Consider the following 23,200-nt stretch of genomic DNA (forward strand, 5'->3'; position numbering starts at 1 on the left):
TCTCAATCCAACATTTAGCACCTAGGGTGGGTAGAGCATTGTGCAGTCCAGGACAGTGTAACTTTCAAGAGGACACAGCCCTGTCCAAAGTGTCGTGGGCCCTTCAAACAGCTGATCATCAGGGGAGCCAAGAATCACAACCGCTCCAATTTAATATTGCTGGTCTACCCCGGATAACCCAAAAACATGTTTAAGTATACCATATGATCTGCATCATTAGCACAGAGACACGGATTTCAGCAGTTGTAATTATTAGTCTTCCAGAATGGTTGTGGATTTAGATAAGAGAGTTTGTCTAGTTCCGCCCCAAGAAGACAATCCTCCTGGTTTATGAGCTATAATTAAAGTTGATGTTATCAAGTCTACAATTACACATCCTTTAAATGATCGAAATGAAAATTGCAGATTGAAAGCCTTCTTCTGGATGCAGGTGCAGCTTTGCATTTAACCCTTGAGGTCCCAAAACTCAATTATAATAATAATTTTATCATCATGATTTTTAATATATATATATATATATATAACAGGTTATTGTTTGCACATAACTGATTCACATTCTGCCCACACATTTTACTGCTTCTGCTCTAATAAAGATAACCAAACAGAGAATATTTTTACTTATAACTGTTAATGGTGGATTTCTAATAGTTTATTTGTAGCACAATCACTAAATTCAGTTGGGGGTTGCGGGGGTTGATACGTATTTTAGAATGCACTCAGAGTGGGGTTAAAATATAAAAGGAGGGATACCTCAAAGATCCCCCACCTTTCCTATTACAACACTTACCAGGTCTTTGGTGATCTCTGCTTCGTAGTCCACTTTCCCCATGCAAGAAATGTCTGGAGGAACCTGCTCGGCCAATCCCTGGTAGAGGCAAGTCAATGGCCCTTTGGCACTACTGCTGCCAGTGATTTGCTAAGTAAGCCTCTCCCATAGTTGTCAACTGTCCTAAATGTGATGGGACTGTCCCTGATTTTCAGAGACACTCCTGGCAAATTCTTGCTGTCCCTGCCCGGAAATGGGTATGGCTAACACAAACCCCTCCCGTAAGTGGGTGTTTCTGGTTGGGTTCAGGGTGTTCTTGGGAGTGGGGCTTATATGCCCAGGTTTTGCCAACTAAAATGTTGGTAAGTATGCTCTCTAGGTAATTTTTGTATGCCAAGAGTGGACCAGGAAGCAGGACCGATGTTAGGGAAGGTCCCCATCCCTAAAGAGGGCCTCTGCTCTGCTGCTCCACTGCCACTGGGAACATTGCATCTGCTGCACACAGAGAATATTGTGTGGCACTCTGCAACAACAGCAGTGACTAAGGTCCAGGACTTGCACTGCAGGAGCTGAAGGACCTGTGATGACATCACCATCATGTAATTAGTGCATGAGGCAGAGCTCAGTGGTGGTGAAGGACCTGTAATGATGTCATAATTACGTGATCAGTGCAGGAGAAGACAGAGCTCAGCAGTAAAGAGCTGAAATGGTGGTGAAGACCAGTGATGATATGTGTGACACGAGGAGAAGTGATGAAGGGATGGGTTAGGGCTCTTTCACACTTGCGTTGTTGGGTTCCGGCATAGAGTTCCGTCGTCAGGGCTCTATGCCGGAAGAATCCTGATCAGGATTATCCCAATGCATTCTGAATGGAGAGAAATCCGTTCAGGATGCATCAGGATGTCTTCAGTTCCGGAATGGAACGTTTTTTGGCCAGAGAAAATACCGCAGTATGCTGCGCTTTTTGCTCCGGCCAAAAATCCTGAACACTTGCCGCAAGGCCGGATCCGGAATTAATGCCCATTGAAAGGCATTAATCCGGATCCGGCCTTAAGCTAAACGTCGTTTCGGCGCATTACCGGATCCGACGTTTAGCTTTTTTTGAATGGTTACCATGGCTGCCAGGACGCTAAAGTCCTGTTTGCCATGGTAAAGTGTAGTGGGGAGCAGTATACTTACCGTCCGTTCGGCTCCCGGGGAGCTTCAGAGTGACGTCAGGGCGCCCCACGTGCATGGATGATGTGTCGCATGGATTACGTCATCCATGCGCATGGGGCGCTCTGACGTCATTCTGGAGCGCCCCGGGAGCCACACGGACTGTAAGTATACTGCTCCCCGCTCCTACTATGGCAACCAGGACTTTAATAGCGTCCTGGGTGCCATAGTAACACTGAACGCATTTTGAAGACGGATCCGTCTTCAAATGCTTTCAGTTCACTTGCGTTGTTAAGGATCCTTCGGGCACCTCCGGCAAATGGAGTGCACGACGGATCGGGACAACACAAGTGTGAAAGAGGCCTTAAATGTAAGAGCCAGATAAATCCTGGGAGTTGTAGTTCTCTCCTCCTATACCGCCTCCCTGCGTGGAGGAGGGAGTGATGCTGTTTACCTGGGCTAGGACTGTATGTTAGAAGGACTGAGGGAAGAGATGTTATTTACATGGGAATGCATGCCTCCCAAGTGTCCCTCTTTTTGACCCAAGTTCCTCTGGCCTATTGTGATTCTTAAAGGGGTTGTCCGGGTTCAGAGCTTAACCCGGACATACCGTCATTTTCAGCTCATGCTCCGATGCTCTCCTTTGCCCTGCGCTAAATTGCGCAGGGCAAAGGCATTTTCAGGAGTTCCGGTGATGAACTGGGGCTCTCCATGGGGCGGCCAGGAAGCCTAGTGACGTCACCCGCACTGATGGGCGAGGTTTAGCGCTGCCCTAGCCAGTTAAACGGCTAGGGCAGCGCTAAAGCATGCCCATCAGAGCCGGTGACGTCACCGAACACACTGCCTGGCGGAAGCCTCTGCCCGGCAGTGTGTTATAAACAAAAGAGCCCTTGCCCTGCGCAATCAAGCGCAGGGAAAGGGAGCGCATCGGAGAATGAGATGCTCCGATGCTAACATCAGGGGGGCTGCCTGGGTGAAAATATGGGTACAGTATGTCCGGGTCCAGCTCTGAACCCGGACAACCCCTTTAAATGTTCCTCTTTTTGACCAGGGGAAAAATGCTTAAATGTGGATTAATACATTTACTAAATTGCTCCTTACTAAACTATCTGTATGGTTTCTACCTGTATATTAGACCATAACTTAATTATTTGGTGCAATTTGTACCTTAAATATCTATAATCCGATGATTTATATGCCAATATATAAATGGATATTGAAGTGCAAGAAAAAAAATGTCCCAGGGGCTCCACATGCTGTAAAAAAATAAAGGAACTTATACTCACCTAACCGATCTCCAGCTGCTGCAGTTCTGATGGTGTCAGAAAAAATTTACGCAATTCGGACCGGCATATATTGTCCCTCTTTACAATTTTCAAAAGTTGGGAAGTATGGGACTGTATGTTGGAGGTGGCTGGGGGAGGGAGTGATGTTTTTTTTTACCTGGGACTGTATATTGGAAGAAGATAGGGGAGGGATGATGATATATACAAGGAACTGTATGTTGGAGGTGGCTGCAGGAGGGAGTGATGTTATTTACATGGGACTGTATATTGGAGGCATCTGGGGGGGATGATGTTATTTATATGTGACTATGTGTTGGAGGAGGCTGAAGGTAGGGGAGTGATATTATTTACATGGGACTGTGTTGGAGGGGGTGAATGCAGAGGAGTGATGTTATTTATATGGAAATGTATGTTGAAGGGGGCTGGAGAGAGGGTGTGATGTTATTTATATGGGACTGTATGTTAGAGGGAAGGAATGATGTTATTGACATGGGCCTGTATGTTGGAGGGGCTGAGGAATCATAATTTCTGGGGACACTACAGGAAGAGCATTTTAATGGCAGGGTGCATTATAACTACAGGGGGCACTGTAGGGGGACATAATTACCAGGTTTGCTGCAGGGAGCATTATAAATACTTGTAGGCACTGTAGGGTGCATTATAATTACTAGGGACATTATAAGGGGCCTTATGACAACTGGGGGCTTTATAAGAGTGCCTAATGGATTGGCACTATTTCTATTGAGGGCACCATAAAGGGTCTTATTATTGAGGGTGCTATAGGGAGCCTTATTACCACTGGTGGCACTATAGAGGGGGCCTTATTTCTACTGGGGACCCTGTGTGGTCATTATTACTGCTGGGGTACTGTGGGGTTGTTATTATTATTATTAGCACAGTATGGAAGGCTCTGCTACTAATAGAGTCACTCTTGGGGAGCATCATCACTATTTCTAATGAGGGCACTCTGGGTGGGACTTTGAGGAGCACTATTACTATGGTGGGGTTCTATCTTTATGACACTTATTTCTTCAGGATAGTATTTGGGGGCATTGTGGAGCACAGTAGGCACAGTATTGGGAGTAGCAGCAGGATAACACTGTTGTGGCACCGGGCAAGGCAGAATGATAGAAAAGTGAGGAGCCTAAGGAACCTAAGATGTGTGGCAAACTCTGCAGATATAAGACATGGCTGTAAGAAGGGAATGAGTTGGATTGAGAATTTGGCATGGGAATGAGGGGCGCCTCAGATAGCAGAAAAGCTAGAATCAGGGAAGTTTGTGAAAGTTTGAACGGCTACCCTAGGGAGCATTGGCTGTCAGTTATCTAAATTTTATGAACGTCAGTGGGGAGGGGGTACAATATGCAGTACTCAGCTTTATTTTTGCTTAGACTGTAATTTCATAGAACTACAGTCTAAGCTGTATTTGTGGTTATCCTATGGAGGTCTGCCATCTGCAGGCCTCCATAGGAACTGCAACTCTGATATGCTGGGTCTCTTCAGAGAGACTCAGCGCATTAGAACAAGGAACGACTCCCCCAGGGGTGCACCACCAATGAGGCGAGGTGAGGCGATTGCCTCAGGCAGCACCAGGGAAGGGCGAGAGTGGGGCAGCAGAAGGGGGATTATCTGTTTTTGCAGTACAGTTTCAGTTTTTGCCTCAGGCATCAGAAAGGCTAGGTGCATTCCTGAACTCCCCTGATCGCCACATGCTTCCGGATTTTTCACCATTTAGATAATAAATCAATATAATTTTATGTGACCTCGTCAGTGCTGGGAATTCAGGACCGGAGCTGCTGCATACTCGCGCTGTGAGTCCGGAGCGCAGAACTTGCTCGTTTGAAAGTGGCCTTAGGATCCATTTACACAACTGCATGTATTTTTCAGCCCGCAAAATTAGTATCCACAAAAACCACAGATGATGTCCGTGTTTTTGCGGTTTGCCGTTTTTTTTGCAGATCCAATGTAACAATGCCTATTCTTGTCAGATAAGGACAAGAATAGGACATGTTATATCTTTTTGCTGGGCTGCACAATGGAGTGTGGAATTTTTTTGCGGATCCATGCGGATCGGATGCAGATCAAAAATACAGTTGTGTGAATGGGGCCTTAATCTTACATTATGACACAGTGGTGTAAGTATAACTGACTGGGCCCCACAGAAAATTATGTGACTGCCCCCCCTTATCCATGCAACTCCCTCCCTCCTCCCGTGCAACTCTGTTCAGTTCCCAAAAGAGCGGGCATGGCTGTAGTGTTTCAAATTTGATGTTCTGGCATAGTTTTCTTGGCTTCTCATTTTTGCAGTAAGAAACTTGCGTTATTAATTCCGATATTGAAATACGGCAGAGGAATAGACAAATGCTGAGCACAGGATCCCTCCCTCCTCACTCTGCAAAAACAGAGTTGACAAAAACCGGAGGACTTCTCTCCTCTGTACTCTTCTGCTGGCTGTGAGAAAGTGTCTACAGATAGGAGGAAGATCCTGTGTGTATCAACAGTGTCATTGTACTGTACAACTGGGACTTGTAGTCCCACACATACAACATGAGTATTCCAGCAGTCAGACTGCAGGCAGGTGTGACGAACTGAACCGTCACTGGGGCTGCTGAAGAAGCCTGATGGCCAGCCTCCTACCTACGGACTATGGACCCAGAACTATGGAGACCCCCTCAGCCCTTTTGGGGTTACAAGGAATGATGAACCCTGATTTATGTGTGGAGTTCATTTGCCACATACTGTATATTCCTGCGTATAAGACTACTTTTTAACACATGAAAATCTTCTCAAAAGTCGGGGGTCGTCTTATACGCCGGGTATGGCGGGCGCTGCAGTGCCGGGACGCCCGAATTATCAACAGAGAGAGCCCGGGCTATTGCCTTGTATCCCCAGCAGCTGAGAGCTGCGATGTAACCCACGGCATATGCCCCCCCCTGCGCTGTACCTTGTATACCGCCTCCTGCTCTGTACCTTGTATGCCTCCCCCCTGCTTTGTACCTTGTATGCTCCTTGTACCGCCATCCTCCCGGCCGCTCGCATCTCGCTCCTACGCATGTGCGAGATTTCATGCGGCAAGCGTGGATACACGGGATCCTCACGGCCGCTCGCATCTCGCTCCTGCGCATGTGCGAGATCTCCGTGCGGCGTATCTAAGTGCGGCGCAGATGTGCATATGTGAATGTGAATATGAAGAATAACATAACAAAAACATGTTCAGGGTATAGGTGGCACATGTTTAGGGTCTGGGAGGCAGGGAGGGAGGACAAGGAAGGTGGTGGGATGCAGGGATGGTGGTGATACCATGGGATGGCGGTGGTACCTAGGGATGGTGGTGGGATGCAGGGATGGCAGTGGTATCTAGGGATGGTGGTGGGATGCAGGGATGGCAGAGGTACCCAGGGATGGTGGTGGGATGCAGTAATGTACTGCTGTGTGTTTAAAAAGGGGTAGTCTTATACGGCGAGTATATCCCAAACTCTATATATTTTCAGTGTAAAAGTTGGGGGTCGTCTTATACGCCGGCATATACGGTATTTCCTTTTGACCACTAAAGATGCAGGGTGTGAATCCAGCAACACAAAAAGGGCTAACTCTGCACTGAGACTCCAACTGATTGTGTTAGTGATGGGATTAAGATAGCTGACTCCCATCACATGTGTCTCCTCTCTCCCTATTCATTCATTAAGGTACTGGGGGGATGTCTGTTTGCATGTTGTTCATGGTTGATTGATTTAGGTTGTTAGACTTCTTGAACTGTATATATACTGAGTTGGTCTCCAATAAAGTCAGTTCCTGTTTTACCTTCAACATAGAGCCTCATCTCATGTGTGTGGGGATTGCTATACGCTGTATACTCCCCAGGCTATAATCCCTAGCTCTTGTAAGAGCTGTCCCTGTTCCTTTTTCCTGTATCGCTCTCTGAAGAAGGAGAGGTTCACCCCCTGGAGCCTTGAGCCTTGTCGTAGGTCCAGGGTGGGTAGGAGACGGCAAGATCCCAACCAAGCTGCGGCGGTTCGTGGGGTCGGCAGTGCTTACCGTCTCAAGTGGAGTGCTTGGAGTCCTCGGGAAGCACTAGGAGCATCCATCAACGGAGGTACCCAGTCGGGGTGCCAGGAGTTCCGTTACAGCAGGGCAGCAATTTTATTCAATCCCTTTGCAGAGCGGTCGAGAAGGGGGGGAGGGGGCACTAGTACTTCTGTGGGCACTCTGCGGTGCATCTTTATGGGGCATCCTATTTATTATTACTTGGGGCACTAAAGGCAGGCATTATTAGTTCTGGGGTGCACTTTAAGCAGGAATTATTACTACTTGAGGACACTTTGATGAGTTTATTATTACTGAGGGCATTACATTGGACATTACTACTACTGGGGGCCAGGGGCATACATAGAAATATTGCGTTCACGGCGCATCTATCCACTAGCGGTATAACCGCATGTTTTTTCCGACTACAGCGTCTGCACCCTCGTGGCTTCCTTTCTCAAAAGCGGCATTAGTCTGATGAAGGCACAGAGTTGCCGAAACGTAACCTCGCCGCAGCAACCGACTTTGAATACCTAATAAACAAGTTGTATCTAACACGATCTAACTGGAGTTTTTGTATCAAATAAAGGGGTGGGAACCCTACTCCGGTAAAATATCCACTGAGTGCTACAAGGGCTCTGCTTGTGAATATTAAGGGTCCCATAGCAAATATTTTTGGGCCCCTCACCCACACAAATATACAGGGAGTGCAGAATTATTAGGCAAGTTGTATTTTTGAGGATTAATTTTATTATTGAACAACAACCATGTTCTCAATGAACCGAAAAAACTCATTAATATCAAAGCTGAATATTTTTGGAAGTAGTTTTTAGTTTGTTTTTAGTTTTAGCTATTTTAGGGGGATATCTGTGTGTGCAGGTGATTATTACTGTGCATAATTATTAGGCAACTTAACAAAAAACAAATATATACCCATTTCAATTATTTATTTTTACCAGTGAAACCAATATAACATTTCAACATTCACAAATATACATTTCTGACATTCAAAAACAAAACAAAAACAAATCAGTGACCAATATAGCCACCTTTCTTTGCAAGGACACTCAAAAGCTTGCCATCCATGGATTCTGTCAGTGTTTTGATCTGTTCACCATCAACATTGCGTGCAGCAGCAACCACAGCCTCCCAGACACTGTTCAGAGAGGTGTACTGTTTTCCCTCCTTGTAAATCTCACATTTGATGATGGACCACAGGTTCTCAATGGGGTTCAGATCAGGTGAACAAGGAGGCCATGTCATTAGATTTTCTTCTTTTATACCCTTTCTTGCCAGCCACGCTGTCGAGTACTTGGACGCGTGTGATGGAGCATTGTCCTGCATGAAAATCATGTTTTTCTTGAAGGATGCAGACTTCTTCCTGTACCACTGCTTGAAGAAGGTGTCTTCCAGAAACTGGCAGTAGGACTGGGAGTTGAGCTTGACTCCATCCTCAACCCGAAAAGGCCCCACAAGCTCATCTTTGATGATACCATCCCAAACCAGTACTCCACCTCCACCTTGCTGGCGTCTGAGTCGGACTGGAGCTCTCTGCCCTTTACCAATCCAGCCACGGGCCCATCCATCTGGCCCATCAAGACTCACTCTCATTTCATCAGTCCATAAAACCTTAGAAAAATCAGTCTTGAGATATTTCTTGGCCCAGTCTTGACGTTTCAGCTTGTGTGTCTTGTTCAGTGGTGGTCGTCTTTCAGCCTTTCTTACCTTGGCCATGTCTTTGAGTATTGCACACCTTGTGCTTTTGGGCACTCCAGTGATGTTGCAGCTCTGAAATATGGCCAAACTGGTGGCAAGTGGCATCTTGGCAGCTGCACGCTTGACTTTTCTCAGTTCATGGGCAGTTATTTTGCGCCTTGGTTTTTCCACACGCTTCTTGCGACCCTGTTGACTATTTTGAATGAAACGCTTGATTGTTCGATGATCACGCTTCAGAAGCTTTGCAATTTTAAGAGTGCTGCATCCCTCTGCAAGATATCTCACTATTTTTGACTTTTCTGAGCCTGTCAAGTCCTTCTTTTGACCCATTTTGCCAAAGGAAAGGAAGTTGCCTAATAATTATGTACACCTAATATAGGGTGTTGATGTCATTAGACCACACCCCTTCTCATTACAGAGATGCACATCACCTAATATGCTTAATTGGTAGTAGGCTTTCGAGCCTATACAGCTTGGAGTAAGACAACATGCATAAAGAGGATGATGTGGTCAAAATACTCATTTGCCTAATAATTCTGCACGCAGTGTAAAGCACAATTTAAGTAATTATATATATATATATATATATATATACACTCACCTAAAGAATTATTAGGAACGCCTGTTCTATTTCTCATTAATGCAATTATCTAGTCAACCAATCACATGGCAGTTGCTTCAATGCATTTAGGGGTGTGGTCCTGGTCAAGACAATCTCCTGAACTCCAAACTGAATGTCAAAATGGGAAAGAAAGGTGATTTAAGCAATTTTGAGCGTGGCATGGTTGTTGGTGCCAGACGGGCCGGTCTGAGTATTTCACAATCTGCTCAGTTACTGGGATTTTCACGCACAACCATTTCTAGGGTTTACAAAGAATGGTGTGAAAAGGGAAAAACATCCAGTATGCGGCAGTCCTGTGGGCAAAAATGCCTTGTGGATGCTAGAGGTAAGAGGAGAATGGGCCGACTGATTCAAACTGATAGAAGAGCAACGTTGACTGAAATAACCACTCGTTACAACCGAGGTATGCAGCAAAGCATTTGTGAAGCCACAACACACACAACCTTGAGGCGGATGGGCTACAACAGCAGAAGACCCCACCGGCAGGGCTGGGACAAGGTCCACCACCAACAGAGGCTGAGCACCCCAAGTGCGCCCCCCCCCATCTACCCCACCAGACATTTAGATGTTATTTATTCCTGCAGCTCTAATGCTCTGATGATCACTGATCAGTAGATGACTCAAGCAAGCCTCCCCCACGCCATTTAGATATGTATGTTTGTTATTAATCATCTCCCACCCCAAGACGCACCTAGGTTTTAGAGGAGGATAATAGGAAACAATATTTTTTATTCCATCTCAGGTCAGACCAGCCATCAGACCCCCAATGTTAATTAGACCTCAGCTCACAGGCACAGTCCCAATGCCTCAGATCAGACCCCCATGTCAGCCATCAGCCCTGCATGTCATATTTCTCCCCATCCATGAAACAGACAGACTACCGACATTGTCTCCGGCCCATCATGTAACCCCATCCTCACCCATGTCACATTTCTCCCCCTCCATTTGATTGCTCTAACACCTAAAGAAAAAATAATAATTTAAAAAACCTGATGTTTCTCCAGATGATCTTATGCTGAAAGTCATGGTAATAGAGTCTCAAAGGTCTATAGAAGCAGGTACACAATTTTTACAAACCTTTGAGACTCTATTAACACTACTATCAACATCAGGTCATTTAGAGAAACAGCAGTTTTTTTTTAATTATGTTTTTCCTTTAGGTGTTAAAACATAACTTTCATTTGATTGCTGTAACACCTAAAGGAAAAATAATTTTAAAAACCTGCTGTGTCTCTAGATGACCTTATGTTGACAGTAGTGTTAATAGAGCCTCAAAGGTCTGTAAAAATAGGGTAACTGCTTCTATAGACCTTTCAGACTCTATTACCACTGCTATCAACATAAGGTCATCTTGAGAAACAGCAGGTTTTTAATTTGTTTTCCTTTAGGTGTTCAAGCAATCAAATAAGTTATGTTTTAACACCTAAAGGAAAAAAAAATATTTTAAAAACTTGCTCTTTCTCTAGGTGACCTTATGTTTATAGTAGTGTTAATAGAGTCTCAAGGGTCTATATAAGCAGTTACCCTATTTTTACAGACCTTTGAGACTCAATTAACACTACTATCAACATAAGGTCACCTAGAGAAACAGCAGGCTTTAAAAAAAAATCCCTTTAGGTGTTAGAGTAAATTGCAATCAAATGAACGTTATGTGTTAAGATTAGGGTCAGAAGCAGACAAGCAGGGTTTTGTTTAGCCTCTTGGGTATTAGTTTTTACATTCATAAAGCTCCACATTGAGCTTCCAGCAGCAGACAGATGCCAGGGCACTTCTGTGGTCACCTCACCTGGGCACATGGTCTTTGCTCAGCAGAGTCCTGCCATACATGCTGGGTAGATGCTAGAATGGATTTGTTAGAAGGAGGTCTGTGATGTCACTGGTTACATGCTCCTTCATGGTCACATGATCCACTGTGAGAACGCCTGCCTCCTGCTGTGTTCAGCTCCAGAGAGAAGGGGGTGTGAAAGGATGGACCAATGGCAGGGCAGCTAGCTGATACTGGCCAATCAGCAGCCTCCTGCTCCTATCTGTGGCTTAACACAAGCGCAGCTTAGAGTGAACACTGGCTGGGGAGGGCGCCCGGCAGCGCTGCGCTGCTGGCAAGTAAGCGATAAATTATTTTTTTAAAAAGTTTGTTTTTCCGCCCACCCCAAGCTGCGCCCTGAGGCTGGAGCCTCCCCAGCCTCTGTGTCGGCCCGGCCCTGCCCACCGGGTACCACTCATCTCCACTACAAATAGGAAAAAGAGGCTACAATTTGCACGAGCTCACCAAAATTGGACTGTTGAAGACTGGAAAAATGTTGCCTGGTCTGATGAGTCTCGATTTCTGTTGATACATTCCAATGGTAGAGTCCGAATTTGGCGTAAACAGAATGAGAACATGTATCCATCCTCTGATGGCTACTTCCAGCAGGATAATGCACCATGTCACAAAGCTCGAATCATTTCAAATTGGTTTCTTGAACATGACAATGAGTTCACTGTACTAAAATGGCCCCCACAGTCACCAGATCTCAACCCAATAGAGCATCTTTGGGATGTGGTGGAACGGGAGCTTCGTGCCCTGGATGTGCATCCCTCAAATCTCCATCAACTGCAAGATGCTATCCTATCAATATGGGCCAACATTTCTAAAGAATGCTATCAGCACGTTGTTGAATCAATGCCACGTAGAATTAAGGCAGTTCTGAAGGCAAAAGGGGGTCCAACACCGTATTAGTATGGTGTTCCTAATAATTCTTTAGGTGAGTGTATATATATATATATATAATATATATTGTGATGCTTATATTGAGGACAGTGTGTGCCCCAAGCAGACCCCATCCCATGAACTCTGCTTGCTTCTGTTGCTTGGGGAGAGTGGGGGGCTGCCTAGGGCACACACTGTCCTCTATATAAGCAGCAATCAGAGTTTATGGGACAGTGGTGGGCACGCTATTCTCTCTATCATATGCATCAGCAGCAACATGAACTCTGAACTCTGCTTGCTGCTGATGCTTATAAAGAGAACAGTGTGCCTCTCCCCACCCAAATAAACTCTATTCCTGCTACTGTGGAAGGCAGAATCGCTGTCCCCCTCCTCCCTCACCCCCAGGCCATGAATTTGCAGCCTGGGAGTTACTCACTCTCTCTGTTGGGGCTGGAGTCCGATGGCTGACTGAACCAGGCAGTGAGCACATCCCGCCCGCTCACTCCTTTCTGCTGCTGCTGCGATACACTAGCCAATCAGCAGCAGGAGCCTAGCACTGCTAAAAGCTGATTGGCCAGTGCAGCACCGAGCAGACAGAGGAGAGCAAGTGTCATGCTCACCTGGCTGAAGACATGGCCCCCGATCCGTGCGCTGTGTTTTCAGTGCACACAACAAAATGTATGTAAAAGAAGAGGGGAGGGGGCCTGAGCACAGGAGAAGCAGGGCCCGCCCACGCCTCAGATAGGGACTTGGGACGGAAGAAGAGCCATACAGCAGACATTGTAGGGGGTGGAGCCTTCCATCCACTCCGGCCCCCCCCGCCACCTGCACCGTAGCAGTTGCGTGGTCTGCCGCTATTGGCGGTACGCCACTGCTGGGGGCACTATAAGGGGAATTATTATTACTGGGGTCTATGGGGAACATTATAGCTACTATGAGCACCATTATTAATACGGGTGCGTTATAGGGAGATTATTATTGGGCACATTATGGAGGACACTACTACTAATAGGGGCACTCTTGGAGAGCATTATTATTATTTGAGGCACTGTAGGGAGTACTGTTTGGCTAACATCCTGGCACAGTATCAATTTGCCACAAGTATGTATGGGGAGTTTGTGGCACTTTTACTTTCAGGAGCATTGCTTGCTGGGCACAATTATTTTTGAGTGCACTTGTCATGAACCAGCGGGTGTGAATCCACTGTTCCATGTGACCCACCGCCTTTAAGGGTGTTATCTAAGTGAACCCCTCGTTCTTTGCAATATCCCTGATGGTGAGGATACACTTTCCCAAGGGGAACACCAGGTCATGAATTGGCACATAAGGCAGCTGGTCCAGATGGGCCAGGGGGTATCAGTGCAAGGTACCAGAGGTGCAGATGTAGTCAGCAATCCGAGGGGTAACAAGGAGCGACAGTTGTGGACCGAAGGATGAGGCAGAGGCAAAGTCAAACAAGCAATGGGTCAGTGCAGGCAGCACAAGTACATGTCAGGCAATCCAGGGCAGCAACAGGAGAGTTGAGGCAGAGCAGGTAAGGAACAAACAGGTAGCGGAGTCCAGAAACACAAGCACAGATTGCAGGACTCAAGGACCTTGACACGCAGGCACCTGAGAGGGGCGATGGACCACCTATATAGGTGCAGGATGGCTAGGATTGGTTAGCATGGGCACATGTGCCAACCCATAAATCACAGGAAGTGACGCACTCTGGCCATTAAAGGCTATGTACACATTTGGGGGCAATTTATTTTTTTATTATTGCATTGTACTCATTTTGAGCTAGAAATAATTTTTTTTAATTGGTCTTTAAGAAAAATATGGCATTATTTTTCTGTACAGAGCTGACATGCTCTAGAAGCACCCTTTGGATTTTGTGTCTTTTCCATCAGACCGGGAGCAGATGGACTCCTTATCTCTGCTCTTTGACCTCTTAGTAGTTTAGCGATAAAGTTTATAAGATGACCAGCACAAAGAGAGAGTGAAAGCACCAGTCACACAGTTAGAAAAACAGTTAACCCTTTCTGACAGAACAGCTCAATATAAAAAAAAAAAAAGGCCAACTGAAAAAATGATTTTTAACCAAAAATGAGTAATATGCAATCATAAAGAAAAATTGCCTCCGAAGGTGCCCCCCTCAGAAACCAAGGTACTCCTGAGCCAAAAGTGGCTTTACCTGATAGGTTCTCAGGAGGGAGAGATCAATTTGTAACCTTCAGAGAAGCTTGCAAATTGTTCTTCAGGTTACGCCCTAGATCCTCAGGCGGTGAGGAACAACGGGTGGGTATTGTAATTTCTCTCCTGCAAGGAGATCCGCAGGCTTGGGCTTTCTCCCTACCATCAGACTCTCCGGCCTTACGATCAGTGGAGGAGTTTTTTAAAGCCCTGGGTCTCGTATATGATGACCCGGACATGGTCTCACTGGCTGAGTCTAAGCTACGTAGACTTCGGCAAGAGAACCGGTCTGCTGAACTATATTGTTCCGAATTCCGTAGGTGGGCTACTGATACGTTATGGAACGACTCGGCACTTAGGAGTCAGTTCTGCGAGGGGTTGTCTGAAAAATTGAAAGACGCGCTGGCGGTATACGAGGTCCCTGGGTCTCTGGAGGCTGCTATGTCTCTGTCCATAAGAATCGACAGACGACTCAGGGAGAGACTATTAAATTTTACGGAGGCCTCTATAGGGCAGGGATCGGTTTGTTATGATCCAGTCGAACCAATGCAAATAGGGGGCGCCACTAGACGGGTGAATCCTCCTAAGTTCCGCTGTAGGTCAGAGGTTTGTTTTCGTTGTGGGGGGAGGGGTCATTTTGTAAACGTTTGTCCCTCAGAACCCAAGAGACCACAAACAAAGGAGCCGCCGGGAAAACTAGAGTCCCCAGATTGTGCGGAGGATAACAGTCTGGGCGTATTCGTTTCCTCCATAAGCATGTCTCAGTTTTTGTTGTCCGCTACCGTTGAGGCGGGCAATAAGACTGAGATCTGTTCCGTCTTTTTGGACAGTGGGGCGGGGGTCAACTTGGTGGATTCACGGTTTGCTCAGGCTCTGGGTTTTACTCCAGAACCGATACGCAGAACTATTCCTGTTTTTGCCATCGACTCCTCCCCTCTTACTCAGAAAGAGTTAACTCAGATCATTCATAATATCCATCTGCAGGTAGGGGACCTCCATAAAGAGCATATCTCGTGTTATGTCCTGGACGGTCTTCCGGCTCCTATGGTATTGGGGCTTCCCTGGCTGGTGACTCACAATCCAGTGGTGGATTGGCAGGCCGGGGAGATTGTGGAGTGGAGTGAACATTGTAAGGACAACTGCTTGAGTAGTAGGTGCTCTACACTCTCTGTAACATCTTTACCTGCTTTTCTGTCAGATTTTATGGATGTGTTCTCTGAGAAGGGTTGTCAGGGGTTACCCCCTCATCGTCCATATGATTGCCCGATTAATCTACTACCTGGGGCCAAACTACCTAAAACCCGGTTATACAATCTTTCCGGCCCGGAGAGGAAGGCTATGAAAGATTATATTTCGGAGAGTTTGGCTAAGGGACACATCAGACCCTCTTCTTCACCTGTGGCTGCAGGGTTCTTTTTCGTTAAAAAGAAAGATGGGGGCCTACGTCCTTGCCTGGATTTCCGGGAATTAAACCGGATAACTATCCGAGATCCCTATCCTCTTCCTCTCATTCCCAACCTCTTTAATCAGGTTGCTGGTGCTAAATGGTTCTCCAAAATGGATCTCAGAGGAGCCTATAACCTGGTTCGCATCAAAGAGGGGGATGAGTGGAAGACGGCTTTTAATACTCCGGAAGGGCATTATGAAAATCTGGTCATGCCATTTGGTCTTACTAATGCGCCTGCGGTATTCCAACATTTTGTCAACGATATTTTTAGTCACCTTATCGGGAGATTTGTTGTGATATATCTTGATGACATCCTGGTCTATTCCCCGGATCTGGATACACATAAGATCCATGTGAGACAAGTGCTGCAGATATTAAGGGCCAACAAATTGTTTGCTAAGTTAGAAAAATGTGTGTTCGCCGTAAAAGAACTGCCATTTCTGGGGTATGTGTTGTCAGATTCAGGTTTCCGCATGGATCCAGAGAAAGTCCGGGCGATTATGGACTGGGATCTGCCTGAGAACCTGAAGGCATTGCAACGCTTCCTGGGGTTTGCCAATTTTTATAGAAAATTTATAAAAAACTATTCCTTGGTGGTCAAACCACTGACGGACATGACCCGAAAGGGATCCGATTTTTCCAAATGGTCACATGCAGCCAAAACTGCCTTTGCATCTCTGAAGGAGAGATTCACCTCAGTCCCTATTCTCATACAGCCAGATGTCTCGCTTCCTTTTATTGTAGAGGTTGACGCGTCAGAGGTGGGGGTGGGAGCGGTACTATCTCAGGGCCCGTCCCCTGGTGAATGGCGTCCGTGTGCTTTCTTTTCGAAGAAATTGTCTACTGCAGAAAGGAACTATGATATTGGCAACAGGGAACTTTTGGCTATTAAGTTGGCTTTTGAGGAGTGGCGTCATTTTTTGGAGGGGGCGGTTCATCCCGTCACGGTGATTACTGATCACAAAAACTTATTATATCTGGAGTCTGCTAAACGTCTCGCCCCTAGACAGGCTCGGTGGTCGTTATTTTTTACTAGGTTTAATTTTGTAATAACCTACCAAAAAATACTAAGGCGGATGCATTGTCTCAAAGTTTTCCTGGAGGGGGTGATGTTGAGGTACCAGAGCCAATTTTGCAAAAGGGGGTGGTGGTCTCTGCATTACACTCAGGTTTGGAGGGGAGAGTGTTGGAAGCTCAGGGGGACGCCCCGGCCTCCTGCCCCTCGGGTAAACTGTTTGTGCCAGAAAATTTACGACTGGAGATACTAAAAGAACACCATAACTCCACACTGGCAGGACACCCAGGTAGTAGGGCAACCTCTGAGTTAGTGTCTCGTCGGTTCTGGTGGCCTAAATGGCGCCAGGAGGTGTTGAATTTTGTGTCTGCATGTGCTACCTGTGTTAGTTCTAAGGTAGATCATACTCGTCCGGCAGGGCGTCTTTTACCTCTGGCCATCCCCAACAGGCCTTGGACGCACCTGTCAATGGATTTCATTACGGATCTACCAGTATCAGCGGGGAAGACTGTTATTCTTGTAGTTGTTGACAGATTCAGTAAAATGGTGCACTTTATTGCTCTTGCCGCATTGCCTAATGCTAACACACTGGCTCAGGTTTTTATTGACAACATCGTGAAGCTTCACGGGGTCCCTTCCGATATTGTTTCGGATCGTGGTACCCAATTCGTTTCTAAATTTTGGAAAGCTTTTTGTTCTCGTTTAGGGGTTCATCTGTCGTTTTCTTCATCTTTCCATCCACAGTCCAACGGTCAGACTGAACGTACCAATCAAAACCTAGGGACATATTAGAGATGCTTTGTTTCCAAAAATCAGGAGGAATGGTCATCTTATTTACCGTTAGCCGAGTTTGCCATTAATAATCATCGTCAAGAATCCACCGATAAGTCACCATTTTTTGGTGCGTATGGTTTCCATCCTCAGTTTTGTACGTTTAGTGAGGGGGGGCCGCCTGGGATTCCCGAGGAGGAACGATTTGCGTCTTCACTTTCTTCAGTGTGGCAGAGTGTGCAAGAAAGTTTGAAGAGAATTGGTGGTAGATACAAACGTGCGGCTGATAGGAAGCGCTCTGAAGGTCCGGACCTTGGGGTGAATGACTTGGTGTGGTTGTCTACCAGAAATATCAAGTTGAAGGTTCCCTCGTGGAAATTAGGTCCGAGATTTATTGGTCCTTATAGGGTAATTAAGATCATTAACCCGGTGGCTTTTCGTCTGGAGCTACCTCAGACTCTAAGGATCCATAATGTCTTCCACAGATCTCTGCTTAAGAGATATGTAGAACCTCCTGAACCAATGCCACTACCGCCTCCACCGGTGGTTGTTGATGGCAGTCTTGAGTTTCAGGTAGAAAAGATTGTTGATTCACGATATGTTCGCCGCTCTCTTCAGTACCTGGTGCACTGGAAAGGTTATGGTTCCGAAGAGAGAATGTGGGTTCCAGCATCAGAGATAAAAGCGGACAGACTCATTCGGGCTTTTCATAGCTCCCATCCGGAGAGGCCTGGTCTTGAGGGTCCAGGGGCCCCTCGTAGAAAGGGGGGTACTGTCACGACTGTGACTGATCCAGACAGGTCTGGGAGGAGAAGGTCGCAGCGACTTGCTACTCGCGATAGCTTGTGAGTTTGCTCCGTGGTTCAGGGTATGTCATCTGGGTTTTGCCTTGTGAACCTTTTTGTCCTGACTGGTAGTTTGTAGGCATCCTTCTCAGGTGAGTCCTGTCTGCCACTCCCAGCTACTATATTAGTTTCACTTTCACTTGCAGTCATTGCCAGATATAGTCCTTACTTCCAGTTCTATTCTGACCTTTGAAGGAGATCGTTTGATGGTGTTGCTGTGGAGCTCTTGTCCGGCGTGGACTGTCGTGATTGGGATCGCCTTCTCTGCTCGTGACTGGATAAGTCTATCTCTGATATAAGTTTGTTTGTTGCTGTCTTCCCCTGCTGTTCTCCTAGACATGAGTGATGGTGACTAGTGCTCCCATCGGCCTTTCCCCACTCTAGGCTTTAGGGTGACTGAGGGTTTAGGCATCCTGCTCGCCGCACGGGTTCACACCCCGTCTAGGGTACCAGGGCAGACAGGTGCCAGCTTAGGGTTAGTCAGGTGTGGCCATACTATTCCCATCCGTAGATAAGGGTCCCCCTACCCCTCCGTCTGGTGCGACACGACTGCTGCTGGGGTAGCGGTCGTGACAATAGGAGAATGGAGAAAGCGCCATTTGTTTGCTAAAATGCCGAAGGCGCGCTCCACCACCCTGCGTGCCCTTGTCAGCCGGTAATTAAATACCCGCCTGGCAATGGAGAGTCCCCGGCTGGAGTACGGCCTCATCAGATGTTCCCCCAGCGCAAAGGCCTTGTCCCCCACAAAAACAAAGGGCATAGCCGGATAAGTGGTCCCAGGCAGTGTGGTGTTCCCCGGGAGGTCCAGCTCATTATTATTGAGCATTTGCCCAAAGGCAGAATGCCCCAAAACAGCTGAGTCTGAGCTGCTGCCGTAGGACCCCACGTCAATGTACCTGAAGCAATAGTTTGCATCACACACCGCAAAAAGAACAAACGAAAAATATTTTTTATAATTAAAAAATTGACTCCCGCTCCTGATGGGCTTCTTAACGCGGATGTGCTTGCCGTCTATTGCTGAGACACAGTTCGGGAAATTGCAGGATTTAAAAAAATGATCCACAATTTGCAGCCAGTACTCCTTCTGTGGTTGGGCCATCACAGCAGGATGAAGGACGTCCCAAATTGCCACGCAGGTTTCCCGGACGACCATACTGGCTGTGGACTTCCCGATGAGAAAGGCGAAGTGTAGACTGGCCAATGACTGTCCGGTAGCTAAATACCTGAAACAAATATAAGAAAATAAAGAGACATTAACGGATGTTTTTTTTTTCTTTTTTCATAGTCAACACTATCAAAGGCAAATGGAAAAGCCTGAAAGACGCCTTTATCCGCCATAGGCGCAAAGAAAGGGAGCAGAGGAGCGGATCGTCCCCAAGCGCACGCTCCAGTTACGTGCATGCCCAACAGATGTCATTTTTGATACCGTGCACGGAAATGCGGAGGTGAGTCAAGGGCATACACATTGAGGAGAGGATGTGGTATGACATAACATACATTCAATTTCATATGGGGAACATACTTACCTATATTTTCCACTTCACAGCTCCGATAGTAGCTGGGAACCCAGCCAGGCGCTAGATGACGATGAAGAGGACGAGGGCACAACCATGGACAGTGAGCCCGGACCATCTATGGGGCCAATGAGTCCTCCAGGCCCCCCACCCACTCCGAGTTTCGTGAGCCCCATGCAGACTGCCCCAGCCGTCCCAGAGGCAAATCGTCATCCCCGACATAAAAGGAGGAGAACAGAGAGGCATGAGGACAGGCTAATAGGCTGCCTGGATACCCTGGCACATCCTGTGCCAAAACTTACAAGTGATGCCTATTTTCTCCTCAGTCTAGAGGAGAAAATGCTACATGTGCCCAGAAATCTGGTCACACAAGTATGGGATGAGGTGTCTAAGACCATTGATAAATATTGCATCCCTTATGAGATCCCAACGTCTATCAGTGCCCCACAGCAGGCCCCACTGCAGCCAGCACAATATGGGCAACAATATGGGCCACAATATTGCCCCCAATATGGGCCACAATATGGCCCACAATATGGGCCACTACATCCCCAACATGCACAACAACACCCTCACACATACCCAGCACACACATACACACAAAGTAACATACAACACCCTCTTGACACATGGCAGACACAACACACATCATACCCATATCCCTCTACAAGCACGGGCCTAAGCACCTCCACCACCACCACAACTGAAATGCCACCCGCCAATCAGTCTCGCGGAGCCAGAGAGACACAGTGGGATCCCGAGGCGGAGTTTTCAGGGCCGCAATATGAAAGCCTTTGAAAATTAAAAGAGGGAAATTCTCAGGCTCAAGGGTTTGGAGCCAAAAAGGTCACATATATTGGAAAAGTTTTCTAATATTTTTATGTTGTTTAAAAAAAATTGCTCCTTTGTTTGTTAAACAGAGTTAACACATTTTAGTTGGAAATGTACGATGTTAATACATTCACCAAAGATAAAAAAAATTTGAAGCAAATGTTTGGACTATTTTTTGAAAGTGAGGGGTAAAACATGGCCAAATGTGGATAATATGTATAGCTTGGAAGAAAGAAGAGACAGAGGGGATATGATAGAAACTTTTAAATACATAAAGGGAATCAACTCGGTAAAGGAGGAGAGCATATTTAAAAGAAGAAAAACTACCACAAGAGGACACAGTTTTAAATTAGAGGGGCAAAGGTTTAAAAGTAATATAAGGAAGTATTACTTTACTGAGAGAGTAGTGGATGCATGGAATAGCCTTCCTGCAGAAGTGGTAGCTGCAAATACAGTGAAGGAGTTTAAGCATGCATGGGATAGGCATAAGGCTATCCTTCATATAAGATAGGGCCAGGGACTATTAATAGGATTCAGATATATTGGGCAGACTAGATGGGCCAAATGGTTCTTATCTGCCGACACATTCTATGTTTCTATGTTTCCATGTATGGGATATCTATGCCCCACGTTGACAACATACACATCACATACCCCCCCGCACAAACACTCATACGTCACAAACAACAAGAGAAACACGGCGAAACTCAGATCCTGGCACAACACACTGCAAATGTTTTAAATGGCCACAATAATAGGCTACTTACCGCAAAGTAATGACCAGTCTTTCCACTGGTGGGATGCAGTCCCGCATGAAGGTGTCCTGACGCTGCAAATGAGGGGACAACAGCACCAGGAGCTCGTCAAAGCTGGGAAACAATAAAATGTTCATGGTTAACAATACAAAAGCACAAAACACTTAGCTTAACCATTGAAAAAACATTGCAACAACGTATACGTTCTAACCTGTGGATGGACATCCTGGTGTAGTCAAAAAACTTGTCCTCATGGGCACGGAGGTTCACATACAGTGCCCAGAACTGGCCCCTCTCCTGTCTATTGGCAATGACAGGATGGACCCAGAAACGTCGCCCGCTGTCCCGTCTTCTCCTCAAGCGTTCCAGGTCGATAGCTGCAACAAGTGCCGCAACACGTCGTCGTCTATAGCATTCCATGACTCCAAACCACACACTCTACCAACACACATGGAATTTTACACCTACAATGCCCTATGATTGGCCAAACTTCATATAGACAGGGATAGTTGCTCATTGGACAACACTGCAGTGAATCACACAAACGCGCGTCAAACGCGCGTTTACTATTGCATAAAAAACGCGCACAAAAACGTGCGTAAAACGCGCGTCTCAGAAACGCTCAGGTGTGAACCCAGGGTAAAGGGGTTGTCCGGATTCAGAGCTCACCCGGACATACACAGAATTTCACCCAGGCAACCCCCCTGACAAGAGCATTGGAGCAGTTCATGCTCCGATGCTCACCTTTGGGCAAAGGCATTTTGTGGAGTTCGGGTGACAAACCGGGCTCTCCTTCGGGCTTCCAGATGGAGTCTTCCGCCCAGCAGTGAGCCCAATTACGTCATCGGCACTGTAAAACGGCTAGGGCAGCGCTAAAGCCCACCCATCAGAGTCGGTGACGTTACCGAACACACTGCTCGGTGGAAGCCTCCGCAGGGCAAGGCATGAACTGCTCCGATGCTCATGTCAGGGGGGTTGCCTGGGTGAAATTCTGGGTATGTCCGGGTTCAACTCTGAACTGAACTGAAAATACAGCTAGAGTACATTAAGTAATTTAAGTCTGCTGTGTGTTTTCCCTTGCTGGATGAAAATGCAGCATAAATGCTGTTATGTTGTTACAAAAACCACATGCGCTTTTTTTGGTGCAATGTTTTTTTCTGCAACCAAAACGCAATACAGCTGTGTAGTAGTTTTTACGGACTGTCAAGGAATTTCTGGACGGTTTGCAACCCTGATTCCCCCCTCCTGCTGCAGGAGTCTTCCAGTGGAAGCAGCTTGGAAAGCACCATGGCTCCTTGCAGTTCATAAACTGAGTGTTATGAGGGGTCAACAGCCAATGAAGTCAAAGATTAGCACAACAGAGAGAGAGAAAACAAAGTATTCAAGTTTACCTGCCAGTTTACCCTTAGCCGGCTGGAGCCAAGAGAAAGATCAAGTATTGTTTGGATGACACAAGTTTATTGCAAGTTTATTCAAGTAAAACAGTTAAACTTCACTAAGTCTGGACTCTACTTACTCCTCCAACTACAACTCCTTTGTTGTTACGGAGCCTAACTGAGCGGAGCAACAGTATTCAGGTAGGAGCACCGT

At 46.5% G+C, this 23,200-nt stretch overlaps 1 protein-coding gene across 1 annotated transcript; it reads right to left on the bottom strand.

The window, feature by feature from the left end:
* Window positions 1-236: 236 nt before the first annotated feature.
* LOC120993874 (protein ALP1-like) lies at window positions 237-22,030 on the bottom strand. The gene is made up of 4 exons (XM_040422345.1): window positions 21,822-22,030; window positions 21,623-21,724; window positions 19,178-19,733; window positions 237-335 (listed from the first exon to the last, which is right to left on the bottom strand). The coding sequence occupies exons 1-4, from the start codon at window positions 22,028-22,030 to the stop codon at window positions 237-239; spliced, it is 966 nt and encodes a 321-aa protein (XP_040278279.1).
* Window positions 22,031-23,200: the final 1,170 nt, after the last annotated feature.

Source organism: Bufo bufo, chromosome 3, assembly GCF_905171765.1.
Source record: "Bufo bufo chromosome 3, aBufBuf1.1, whole genome shotgun sequence".
Taxonomy (NCBI): Eukaryota; Metazoa; Chordata; class Amphibia; order Anura; family Bufonidae; genus Bufo; species Bufo bufo.